At 40.5% G+C, this 13,961-nt stretch overlaps 1 protein-coding gene across 1 annotated transcript in view; it reads right to left on the bottom strand.

The window, feature by feature from the left end:
- The window catches only part of M6 (neuronal membrane glycoprotein M6), a 170,821-nt gene that overhangs the window by 2,858 nt on the left and 154,002 nt on the right, over positions 1 to 13,961 (bottom strand). Inside the window, 5 exon segments of the mRNA XM_071682323.1 lie at positions 1,407 to 1,552; positions 2,324 to 2,465; positions 3,010 to 3,169; positions 11,745 to 11,759; positions 12,657 to 12,816. Of these exon segments, the coding sequence (XP_071538424.1) occupies positions 1,407 to 1,552; positions 2,324 to 2,465; positions 3,010 to 3,169; positions 11,745 to 11,759; positions 12,657 to 12,816 (623 nt within the window).

The following is a 13,961-nucleotide window of genomic DNA, read 5'->3' as shown; positions in this document are numbered from 1 at the left end:
CTCATTCTCTCCTTATCTCCAAACCAGTTTAGCACAACCTCTTCAGCTCTCCCAACTACACTCTTATTAACAAACATCTCTCTTAAACTTTAATTACTTAATCAAACCACCTCGCACCACATTAATTCTAATGTATCCACCCTCCTATGCACAGATCCAGCTATAGCCCATGCCTCACACCCATGTAATAATGTTGGTACTATTTCTTCAAGCATACCCATTTTGGCCCTCACATAATGTATAAAGGCAGACAGTATGAATTATGTACACGTGTATATATGTATATGTCTGTGTGTGTATATACATTTATACGTTGAGATGTAGAGGTATGTATATTTGCGTGTGTGGACGTGTATGTATATACATGTGTATGTGGGTGGGTTGGGCCATTCTTTCGTCTGTTTCCTTGCACTACCTCGCTAGTGCGGGAGACAGCGACAAAGCAAAATAAAAATAATAAAAATATATATATATATATATATATATATATATATCAAAAGCATACAACCTTTCAGTTCACTAAAATTCACATTCATTAAGAGAGGGAAAACAGTGACTTCACTAAAACATAAGCACTACTTAATTTTTCATTTTTTTTACACAAATCTGATAGTGTAAAAATGAAACTAATATCCTCACACACCATTCTCGTACACAAACTACTTCCATTGCTCTGTTATAAATCACTGATATTTTTGTTTGGATTACCAATGTGAATGCCTTTCCTTTTCAAGTACTGTGCAGAAACTATGTTTTACACTTGTATACCTGACACATCCTCCTCCAACATATATCAAAGGAACCTAATATTCTAACCTATTTCACCTTAGAATGGCATCATAAACTACAGTACTTTCCAGGGTATTCCATCATGATAAATTAAAACATTGCAAACACCTTACCTCATTCTCATCTATAATGCCTTAGCCAAGGTATACCCAGGTTCAGCCTAATGACACCTTACACCTTGTATACCACACTGCTCCAATTCACTCTCACTTTATTCCAATTACCAGTATATGTTTCACAGACTTAATTTTTACTGCACACATCAACCACAATGAAAGTACTCTTCCTATGTATACTTAGATAAACAATCTTATGCATACCATTTATCCCTCTCACACTACCTTCTGACTTGGAAATCTGCACATCTTATCATAGGTAGCTCCAAGCATGCTGCCTTTTATGAAAATTTATTTTGCAAATGCTGGGTTCCCAACCCTTCAAAATGAAAAAGGCAATGGATACCCCTTTTCCTGGGTATGACATGCTACTCCAGCAAATACATGCTACACTTAAACTCATAGAAACTTGAGTTGCCTGTGCATTACAGTTCAAAATATTGTACTAACATATGTAAGCTTCAATTAATCACATCTTACCTACTAAAGAAAAGCACTTACCAATGACAGAATAACCAAGAATGCAGATACAGATGCTAAAATGAACATAATTTCAGCATTGTTGACATAATCCTTACAAAACAGCTTCCTTTCACCAGTGCACACATTCTTGTCTTCCTCAGGGGTTCCCTTTGGGAAGAGAAAACCTGAAAAAGATGAATGAAGTTAAATATATTTTTTGCTTCTAACATAAACACACACACACATGCACAAATACAACAGTAAACTTGTTAGAAAGGACATAAAGTACTTATATAGTACAGGTATAAAAGTAGTAAATGAATGGAATACACAAACTAAGAATACAGTAATTGCAGTCATCATAATGAAGTTGTAAAAGCTGCATGATTGTGGAAAATATTCAAGAGATTGGAACTCATGAGTAAATAACTTCCTCCTTGTACAGCACAAGTAGGTAATTGCATAATGTACACAATGAATCAAGTACTATTATTAAGACTGCCGTGTTACATGATGTTTATGGAGCAGAGAAGAAACAGGTGACCTGACCATAACTAAGATTTTAAATCCATTTGATGATGATAACAGTGAATAGCTTTTCAAAAGATGCCAGAAAAGGTCAACCTGAGGCCATAGAGGGGTGTGAGGGATTCATGGGAGAAAGCAAATTAGTGATGTGGTAAACAGTGGGGTGATAAGCTGTCAATGGGATGAACCAAAGCATACAGAACAGTCTGGGGAAACCACAAAAAGGTCTGTGGGTCCTAGATGTGGACATAGGGCTCTTGTTTTTGTGAGTTATAGATGACAGCTTGAGAAGGTAGTGAGAGAATGAGGTCATTTCTTCGTCTGTTCACATGGCATGCATATTTCAGTGATATTACAAGGCACTACAAAATATAAAATCAATAACATGCAAGTCACAGAAGTCACAGTTATATGTCTAGAATACTTACTGAACTGGTTGTAGTTGATGCATTCATTCTGGGGGATGTATTGACACTGGAACCATGCAAGTGTGTAGAAGAGGGTCACGATGATGAGTGCAGCAAACATCAGCAACCATGCCAGTGACAGCAAGTATGTTATCCCCATGAACTGAAGCAAAAATTTACTCTAATTTTAGTACACTTATCCCTAGGGGACAGGGGAAAGAATGCTAACCATGTATCTCCTGCATGTCGCAGAAGGCTTCTAAGAGAGATGGAAACAGGACAAGAGGGGGCTGGAAATCTTCCCCTCCTGTATTACTTTCCAAAACAAGGAACAAAGGAAACAGCCAAATGAGGATCTTCTATCCTCTAAGGCTCATTAATCTGTTCTGGGCACTGCCTCGCTTATGCAGGAAAAAGCAAATATGTATGAAAGACATGATTAACAACAAAATAACAAATAATAAACATATAAAATTATCCTGTGAATGTATTTAAGACTGTTGGATCTTGAAACTAATCCCCTAAAAATTAAGAATATCAAAGCCAGGTTCATAGTCACACTGGAATACGTACACACTGGTATCTCTACCTACTATCATATCAAAGTTCTAGAAGTATAGATATGAGTTGTACATGAACTTAAATGTACAGATATTCAATTCAGAGAATTCCTTACACACTGTATAAGGCAATACTGTGGAACTTACAATTGCACAAGATATCCTGCCACCAACTCTTCCACGCCACGTTTTGTAGACCTTGTTCCTTGTGTCCCCAGTTGAAAGACACCCTACAAAGAGGATCATGAGTCCTAAACCGCCCATGCCTGCTCCAACCACCATGAATGTCAGCTGAACTGGTTCCACCCTAAAACACATATGAGCATTAATTATTAATGGCTACCTGAAACTATGACCTTGAAAAGTAAAAGGAAACTATATTATAATTACTCAAAAATGATGAAGGCATCTGTATCTTTAGCTGCATTGTATATTACAAATCTGCTTTTATACATGTAAAAGGCACAAATTACTTCTGAAAAACCCATTTCATCTAAGCCTGTAAAAATCAAAGCTAGAGTCTTGCTTTGAACTTAATCCAAGAAAGACTATTTAAATAATATAACCTTCCATTCTGAATGAAATGTTACTGAATAAACTGGAACAATATAGGTGCTGCAGGACATATACTCTTCTGTATCAACTAAAGCGTATCATTAGATTGTGGCAGCATCCATCTAAGGTAAATAATAATCTTAAGACTTTTAAGCATATACTAAGTGAATGAGCAAGAGGTTTCACAGAAAAAGAAAGAAAATAGATTTCAACTTACACAATACTCCACCTCCAATCCATGATTACTATTTGATGAATAGCTACCAAATTTTACAGCATCTCTGCTAATATCTACATTCTATCATGGAGAAAAAAAAATCTACAATACATGGAGCAGCAATTTCATAATATGCTTTGACAACATTTACAAATTTATACATTCAACAAAATTTTGAAAAGAGTAGATTTTGATACTGTACACTGAATTCATCAATCATAGTTTTTAAACTTGATATAAAACTATGGTGCCAGCTCCTGTCAACAGAACTCGAGCCATAAGAACAACTTTTGAAGTTGCTGAAAACACAACAAATGTATATGTATACTTGTGTATTCATTGTGAAAATGGCCAATTTCAATAGTGAATGCAGCACTTTTCTCTAAAAGCATACTGTAGGAACAACACCATGGGCACTAAGTGGCCCTGATGATATAATTAACGAGGTTAATTTGATAGCCTTGCGGGAACACTGGTCTCAGGCCACTTACAACATGACACCTCAGTTATACATATAACAATACAAACTCATCTTTTGCTTCAATGTTTGATACAGTATCACAGTAAGTTAGTAGAAAATCTCCAAACTGTTTTGCTTCAGAATAATATTTGCATTCAACCCATATTCTCACTTCATATCTGGAGAGAGTGTTTGTTCAATTGTAATGACTGCATTTTTAAATCCCCATCAAGAATTTTTTGTTCAATTTATGACAAAAAATTACCTCTATAAAATCCAGTACCATAGCTGAGGAAAGGATAGGCATGTTATTACCCCAATACAAGGTATAAGAAAGGATCATAATGTTTCATCAATGTCTTCCAAGAAAATCATAAATCTCACATTCACAGTCCCAGGCAGCCCTCTAACTAACATGAATCTGCACTAATTAACCCATTACATGCAAGCTCTGGAGGTTAGGCATCTACACTAGCTCATTATCATTGTCATTATATTGTCACAGCCACCACTTCTTGCCTCTTTACCTTCCTTCACACTTGCTATGTGTGAGATCATACCTCATTTCATTCCTCCAGCCAGTTGCACTGTATTCTTGATAAGACAATAATAAACAAATATGCTTATATACAAACTCTATTGTTTACAGGAAAATTATGAAAACTTAAAACAGCTCCCCCTTAACTTACTCATGACAATCAAAACATAAGTAGTCCCCCTGCAAGGGTCCCACCAAAATCCTCATTTGCCACATAGGCAAACATGAGCATTACTTGTAATTACCTATTTGTGCTGTATGGGGAATGAGTTTTACCCTTGTGAGGCCCCATCTCTCTGAACATTCACCTTCATACCACTTAAATTTCTGCAAGTTCTTTGGATTAACCTTGTCTTCAGTCATTTCATTTCATTCATCCACCATTTATATTAAAAATGCACTTCCTCATCTTTTTTTTAACAAGTCTCTTGCTTTAATTTCATGTTTTATATATATATATATATATATATATATATATATATATATATATATATATATATATATTTTTTTTTTTATACTTTGTCGCTGTCTCCCGCGTTTGCGAGGTAGCGCAAGGAAACAGACGAAAGGAATGGCCCAACCCCCCCCATACACATGTATATACATACGTCCACACACGCAAGTATACATACCTACACAGCTTTCCATGGTTTACCCCAGACGCTTCACATGCCTTGATTCAATCCACTGACAGCACGTCAACCCCGGTATACCACATCGCTCCATTTCACTCTATTCCTTGCCCTCCTTTCACCCTCCTGCATGTTCAGGCCCCGATCACACAAAATCTTTTTCACTCCATCTTTCCACCTCCAATTTGGTCTCCCTCTTCTCCTCGTTCCCTCCACCTCCGACACATATATCCTCTTGGTCAATCTTTCCTCACTCATTCTCTCCATGTGCCCAAACCACTTCAAAACACCCTCTTCTGCTCTCTCAACCACGCTCTTTTTATTTCCACACATCTCTCTTACCCTTACGTTACTCACTCGATCAAACCACCTCACACCACACATTGTCCTCAAACATCTCATTTCCAGCACATCCATCCTCCTGCGCACAACTCTATCCATAGCCCACGCCTCGCAACCATACAACATTGTTGGAACCACTATTCCTTCAAACATACCCATTTTTGCTTTCCGAGATAATGTTCTCGACTTCCACACATTCTTCAAGGCCCCTAGAATTTTCGCCCCCTCCCCCACCCTATGATCCACTTCCACTTCCATGGTTCCATCCGCTGCCAGATCCACTCCCAGATATCTAAAACACTTCACTTCCTCCAGTTTTTCTCCATTCAAACTCACCTCCCAATTGACTTGACCCTCAACCCTACTGTACCTAATAACCTTGCTCTTATTCACATTTACTCTTAACTTTCTTCTTCCACACACTTTACCAAACTCAGTCACCAGCTTCTGCAGTTTCTCACATGAATCAGCCACCAGCGCTGTATCATCAGCGAACAACAACTGACTCACTTCCCAAGCTCTCTCATCCCCAACAGACTTCATACTTGCCCCTCTTTCCAAAACTCTTGCATTTACCTCCCTAACAACCCCATCCATAAACAAATTAAACAACCATGGAGACATCACACACCCCTGCCGCAAACCTACATTCACTGAGAACCAATCACTTTCCTCTCTTCCTACACGTACACATGCCTTACATCCTCGATAAAAACTTTTCACTGCTTCTAACAACTTTCCTCCCACACCATATATTCTTAATACCTTCCACAGAGCATCTCTATCAACTCTATCATATGCCTTCTCCAGATCCATATATATATATATACCCATATATATATGTATTTAGGGAATCAGTGATGGATTGCGCAAAAGATGCTTGTGGCATAAGAAGAGTGGGAGGTGGGTTGATTAGAAAGGGTAGTGAGTGGTGGGATGAAGAAGTAAGATTATTAGTGAAAGAGAAGAGAGAGGCATTTGGACGATTTTTGCAGGGAAAAAATGCAATTGAGTGGGAGATGTATAAAAGAAAGAGACAGGAGGTCAAGAGAAAGGTGCAAGAGGTGAAAAAGAGGGCAAATGAGAGTTTGGGTGAGAGAGTATCATTAAATTTTAGGGAGAATAAAAAGATGTTCTGGAAGGAGGTAACTAAGTGCGTAAGACAAGGGAGCAAATGGGAACTTCAGTGAAGGGCACAAATGGGGAGGTGATAACAAGTAGTGGTGATGTGAGAAAGAGATGGAGTGAGTATTTTGAAGGTTTGTTGAATGTGTTTGATGATAGAGTGGCAGATATAGGGTGTTTTGGTCGAGGTGGTGTGCAAAGTGAGAGGGTTAGGGAAAATGATTTGGTAAACAGAGAAGAGGTAGTAAAAGCTTTGCGGAAGATGAAAGCCGGCAAGGCAGCAGGTTTGGATGGTATTGCAGTGGAATTTATTAAAAAAGGGGGTGACTGTATTATTGACTGGTTGGTGAGGTTATTTAATGTATGTATGACTCATGGTGAGGTGCCTGAGGATTGGCGGAATGCATGCATAGTGCCATTGTACAAAGGCAAAGGGGATGAGAGTGAGTGCTCAAATTACAGAGGTATAAGTTTGTTGAGTATTCCTGGTAAATTATATGGGAGGGTATTGATTGAGAGGGTCAAGACATGTACAGAGCATCAGATTGGGGAAGAGCAGTGTGGTTTCAGAAGTGGTAGAGGATGTGTGGATCAGGTGTTTGCTTTGAAGAATCTATGTGAGAAATACTTAGAAAAGCAAATGGATTTGTATGTAGCATTTATGGATCTGGAGAAGGCATATGATAGAGTTGATAGAGATGCTCTGTGGAAGGTATTAAGAATATATGGTGTGGGAGGAAAGTTGTTAGAAGCAGTGAAAAGTTTTTATCGAGGATGTAAGGCATGTGTACGTGTAGGAAGAGAGGAAAGTGATTGGTTCTCAGTGAATGTAGGTTTGCGGCAGGGGTGTGTGATGTCTCCATGGTTGTTTAATTTGTTTATGGATGGGGTTGTTAGGGAGGTAAATGCAAGAGTTTTGGAAAGAGGGGCAAGTATGAAGTCTGTTGGGGATGAGAGAGCTTGGGAAGTGAGTCAGTTGTTGTTCGCTGATGATACAGCGCTGGTGGCTGATTCATGTGAGAAACTGCAGAAGCTGGTGACTGAGTTTGGTAAAGTGTGTGAAAGAAGAAAGTTAAGAGTAAATGTGAATAAGAGCAAGGTTATTAGGTACAGTAGGGTTGAGGGTCAAGTCAATTGGGAGGTAAGTTTGAATGGAGAAAAACTGGAGGAAGTAAAGTGTTTTAGATATCTGGGAGTGGATCTGGCAGCGGATGGAACCATGGAAGCGGAAGTGGATCTTAGGGTGGGGGAGGGGGCGAAAATCCTGGGAGCCTTGAAGAATGTGTGGAAGTCGAAAACATTATCTCGGAAAGCAAAAATGGGTATGTTTGAAGGAATAGTGGTTACAACAATGTTGTATGGTTGCGAGGCGTGGGCTATGGATAGAGTTGTGTGCAGGAGGATGGATGTGCTGGAAATGAGATGTTTGAGGACAATGTGTGGTGTGAGGTGGTTTGATCGAGTAAGTAACGTAAGGGTAAGAGAGATGTGTGGAAATAAAAGAGCGTGGTTGAGAGAGCAGAAGAGGGTGTTTTGAAATGGTTTGGGCACATGGAGAGAATGAGTGAGGAAAGATTGACCATGAGGATATATGTGTCGGAGGTGGAGGGAACGAGGAGAAGTGGGAGACCAAATTGGAGGTGGAAAGATGGAGTGAAAAAGATTTTGTGTGATAGGGGCCTGAACATGCAGGAGGGTGAAAGGAGGGCAAGGAATAGAGTGAATTGGATCGATGTGGTATACTGAGGTTGACGTGCTGTCAGTGGATTGAATCAGGGCATGTGAAGCGTCTGGGGTAAACCATGGAAAGCTGTGTAGGTATGTATATTTGCGTGTGTGGACGTATGTATATACATGTGTATGGGGGTGGGTTGGGCCATTTCTTTTGTCTGTTTCCTTGCGCTACCTCGCAAACGCGGGAGACAGCGGAAAAAAATATATATATATATATATATGAATGGAGAAAAACTGGAGTAAGTGTTTTAATATCTGGGAGTGGATTTGGCAGCGGATGGAACCATGGAAGCGGAAGTGAGTCATAGGGTGGGGGAGGGGACGAAAGTTCTGAAAGCGTTGAAAAAAGTGTGGAAGGCGTGAATGTTATCGTGGAAAGCAAAAATGGGTATGTTAGAAGGAACAGTTGGTTGCGAGGTTTGGGCTATAGATAGAGTTGTGCGGAGGAGGGTGGATGTGCTGGAAATGAGATGTTTGAGGACAATATGTGGTGTGAGGTGGTTTGATCAAGTAAGTAATGAAAGGGTAAGAGAGATGTGTGGTAATGAAAAGAGTGTGGTTGAGAGAGCAGAAGAGGATGTTTTGAAATGGTTTGGCCACATGTAGAGAATGAGTGAGGAAAGATTGACAAAAGAGGATGTGTGTGTCAGAGGTGAAGGGAACGAGGAGAAGTGGGAGACCAAATTGGAGGTGGAAAGATGGAGTGAAAAAGATTTTGAGTGATTGGGGCCTGAACATGCAGGAGGGTGAAAGGCATGCAAGGAATAGAGTGAATTGGAACGATGTGGTATACCGTGGTCGAAGTGCTGTCAATGGATTGAACCAGGGCATGTGAAGCGTCTGGGGAAAACCATGGAAAGTTTTGTGGGGCCTGGATGTGGAAAGGGAGCTGTGGTTTCGGTGCATTATACATAACAGCTAGAGACTGAGTGAACGAATGTGGCCTTTGTTGTCTTTTCCTAGTGCTACCTTGCGCACATGCAGGGGGAAGAGGTTGTCATTTCATATGTGGCGGGGTGGCGACGGGAATGAATAAGGGCAGACAGTATGAATTATGTACATGTGTATATATGTATATGTCTGTGTGTGTATATATATGTATATGTTGAGATGTATAGGTATGTATATGTGGGTGTGTGGACTTGTATGTATATACATGTGTATGTGGGTGGGTTGATCCATTCTTTCGTCTGTTTCCTTGCGCTACCTCATTAACGCAGGAGACAGCGACAAAGTATAATAGATGAAATAAAAAATAAATATTATAACCATATTTGCCTGCTTTCATTTCTAAGGAAAGTACTTGCAGTACATTTTAGTTTCAAATGAAGAATTATAAAGAGATACCAAAATCATATAAATTAAAAGTATACATAATAGGGAAATTTCTGGCTTAACACACTAGAAATGTAATAACTAACTCCTGTAATCTACTGTAATGACTACCACACAGTAAATAAATCATAACATAATTTTTCGTATTTTTGTGGCTTTAGTTTGCACTATATTATGCATTTTCATCTACTAAAGATATAATTAAGTACTGTCAGCCATACAAATGGAAAAGTTCTCCAGAAATGGCTAAGTCTGTACTTTAATGATATGTAAACCCACCAATGTACTAAAAATTCAAGAATCACAACTACAAATTGGAGGACTGATCCAGTACTTTTAGCTGCTAAGATGCAATTTCTTGTGACTAGCATAATATGTAATCATGTAGTTGTGCAATGTGAATAACATTCACTAAAACCCAGTCATCATGCAGGGTTAGCTTCACAAAACACTAGATGTTAGTCTGAGACAACCTACAGTAATCTTAAGTGACCTCACCATTCAGGTCACAAAATGGATACCGGAAGGCAGATAAAGCTGATTGGTAAGAGTAATGAAAAATGTAATTTTCAAAATGAAATGTAAAGTGGCAACAAAAAGGAATACATAGTAGAAAAAAAGACAAGAAAGAGAGAGATAAGACAAAGAATGGAAGAAAGTGAATATGAGGAAAGGACAGAGGCAAGGAGGGAACAAGAGTGGAAGGAAAGGGACAAAAGCAGAATGGAATAGAAGAAAGAAGTAGGGATGATGAATAACTAAAGGGTGGGATAAACAGGGAGGGAGGAGAGCTAGACAAGGTAGGAAAGAAATAAAAAAAAAAATGGGTGAAACAGAGAGGGTAAGAAACAAGGCAAGGGAGGGAGAAGAGATGGGAGCAAGACATGTTAGTACAGATGCATCATGGCTGCATCAAGGGGCCATGCTGGCTACTGGGAAGTCCAGGAACTGCTGCTGCACAACCTAATCTGCAACAGTACAACCTTGACTCCATCTCCTATGGCAATATGCAAGGGTACCAATACATACTTGGCTGCTATCAAACAACTTCCCTACTGTACCATATCAATGGCACGGCATCAGTATTCCATGCAACATTTCCAGGAGGCATATGTTCAGCAGTTACTGAACAACGACATCGAATTCCTTCCATTTCAAACCTAACGACCCAGGCTACGTCGTTAGGCAAGTATCTATGTTGTTAAACAATGCATCACTGCAGGCATGTTGCTCCTACTACTCGACAAGCACACAAGGACAACAGGAAAACCATCATACACGAACATATCTACATATCAATATGGTTTGTAGGTATGGTCGTTGTGCCTAACAGCACATGTAGTAGATGGCTTCCCTCCTGACGACCTCTTGTGTCCCTCATGCCGGGGGCTGAGGCGGACATGTGCTTGGTCAGCCAATGAGCCAGAGTTCACACCACTCATGTTGATATACTCAGCATGCACCTCCGCCAACACGGCCAACCACCACATCTGCATGTCTCTCATGATTCGTTAACTCTCACTGAATGCATGGAAACATCTGACCAAGGTCGTCCACACATAAGCATGAGAATCAAGAAGAAAGAAACACTGAAGGTGATGGGCATCACTGTACATGGCACTTTGGAGGTATCAATTTGTGTAACAACTTGAGTGAGCTTTCTGTTTACAGGTTCAAAAGATCTAGCAGGTGTTGTGTGTGAACTTACCACACAACGGTAGAGAAGATAAAGGGGCATTCTCATATGAGGAGTCGTACTAGCTGTATACTTAAACATTCATGAGGTTGCATATGGCAGGCTAGGTGTAATGAGATGAAATTACAATCCTCCTCCTCCTCATATGAGAACATATGCCTCTCACTCTCTCTTGGCACATGGGCAGCAAGGTAAGGTAAGGGATGGCGATGCGAGGGCAAGCAGGGTCAATGCGAACGACAGTTTACCTGTATTCTCGATCCCTGCAACACAGGACGGCCACCACGTACAACAGGTGAAAATAAGAATGAAAACCACAAACTGGCTTACGATGGCGCTGCAAACTGATGCTTTACAGTAAAGCCTCTTTGTAGATATACATCTTAATTCACTGTATTTTAGTACTTACAAATGTTCAAAAAGGAAAGCTAGAAACTGCCTTAGCCGAAGCTTTAAAACAAAAAAGGCTTTACTGTCAAAGAAACACAGTAATAACAAGGACTCAACTGTAATAAACATTACATTAATATATACCACAAAACCTTCAACAGTACTAATTACACTGAATAACAATGCTTATGTACTGCAGGTAACGGCTTAAGGCAATACCCTTAATGATAAGTACTCACTTCATCCACACACATCTTTAGCTCCCACTCAATGCTCGTCTGGTACAAGGACCTTCCTAATGGTACATACATGCGATAAACACCGACTCTCCAGGCCTGCCAACATGGTTCTCACACACTTGTAAAACCTGTTCTCTCCAGAAAATATCCTCTGCACTTCCCTTTGATCCTTCCCTGCCAGAACAACCACTTCTTAACTTGTGCAATCATGTTTCCAGTGTCATCTTCCACCAACTAACAACAATCCTTGCACTCCGTATTCACACATACAAGCTTTACTTATATAATCGTAGCCATCACAAGAGAAATGCTGAAATCCACAAGCACCTCACCATCCACACCATCAGCAGCTGTAGCAGGCATCACTGGCTGCATCACCCGCACCACCAACAGTCACAGCAGTTCGCCTCAGGCAGCACCACGCACAACACTAGCAGCAATAGCAGTAGCAGCCCCATCTGGCAACAGTACACACAGCAACAGCAGCATATAACAGCACCCTCCCTCCCGTCCTCTAGAAGGAGCACTCACCATTTGATGCGGAGCTTGAAGACGTCCTCGAAGAGCCTGAGGGTGAGGGTGGTGCCCCTGTACATGGTGCCGCAGAAGACCCCCACGCCCACACAGCACATGACCGTTGCGATAAGCGTGGCGTACGGCACCCGCGTCATGCAGTCCCGACACTTCCGACCTGCCGGGCCCAACATGCAAACTTAGGATACAGAGGCTGGGATATAGCAGACGCCGCCACGCACATGTACAAGAATACACTAAGGCTAATGCAACAATGCATATGATAAAAACTACACTAAGTTCAAGTATGGACAATAAATAAAATAAATGAATGCACAGATGTTTAAATGAACATGTAAATAATCATTGAATGAATGGGCCAATACCTGGATGAAGGCATCATCAGTAAGAACACGAAAATATGAAAAATGAAATGAACGGATTTTTCGCGTCTCAGGCGGTGACGATGGGACGAGGGTATACAATACTACTGGTACTTAAAAACAGAATCTGAGAAGTGGTTTGAATGATCATCATCAAAGCTTAAACATTCCGGTCTCTCCCACACCAACGTTCCTACTCTAAGGTAAGGTTTAACAGTATCAACATCTCTGAGGACTGCGGTATTCGTGCATCTAGAGGGAGGAACAGCCTCAGCGTCTGTCAGCCAGCTCTAGAGTGCAGCTCCTCATACCTCTACATGAGATACAAAGTCCTAAATTACAAGGCAGGCAGACCATCTCATGCGGCCTAAGACTCTAACAACTTGCAGGTCATCAAGCACACTACACTACCAACCTTAACACAAAGAAATTGTTCCCGCAATTCTACGAAATGTAAATACTGCTGCACGTTCAGGGTAAAGTTGAAACTTTTAAAATATCTTGTATTTCTACTTTAATCTACCGAGTCTGGGTTGTGACAGGCCAAAATTGAGGCATGACCTGCTCATTCCTATGGGGAGGAACATTTCTGTTCTCCCAAACCTTCTGTACTTCACCTTGGTATAATAAACTCCCAATAATGGCCAAGTGCTATTGGTACATATTGGATCCTGCTTCTGGCATGTATTGATACACTGCAGACATTCATTGGCCCATCTTACTCAAGTATTAAGCCAGACTGGGCTGCAGCGTCTGTATGATAACTGAGGTACCGGCTACACCGATAACACGTACTACCCAAGACTTGGAAGCAAGCACGTTAGTTTAGATTAGGATAGGAGTCCGTGTACCCAGCACCCCAAATGTTGTACAAATACTGCTTTCCTGCAAGTCCCATAATTCGGGTAAGATGGAAGCCAAGAGTTGCCATTAGAACATG

Source organism: Panulirus ornatus, chromosome 34 (assembly GCF_036320965.1).
Source record: "Panulirus ornatus isolate Po-2019 chromosome 34, ASM3632096v1, whole genome shotgun sequence".
Classification (NCBI taxonomy): domain Eukaryota; kingdom Metazoa; phylum Arthropoda; class Malacostraca; order Decapoda; family Palinuridae; genus Panulirus; species Panulirus ornatus.
Note: the sequence above shows the minus strand (reverse complement) of the source record. Positions and strands in the feature narration are given on the sequence as shown.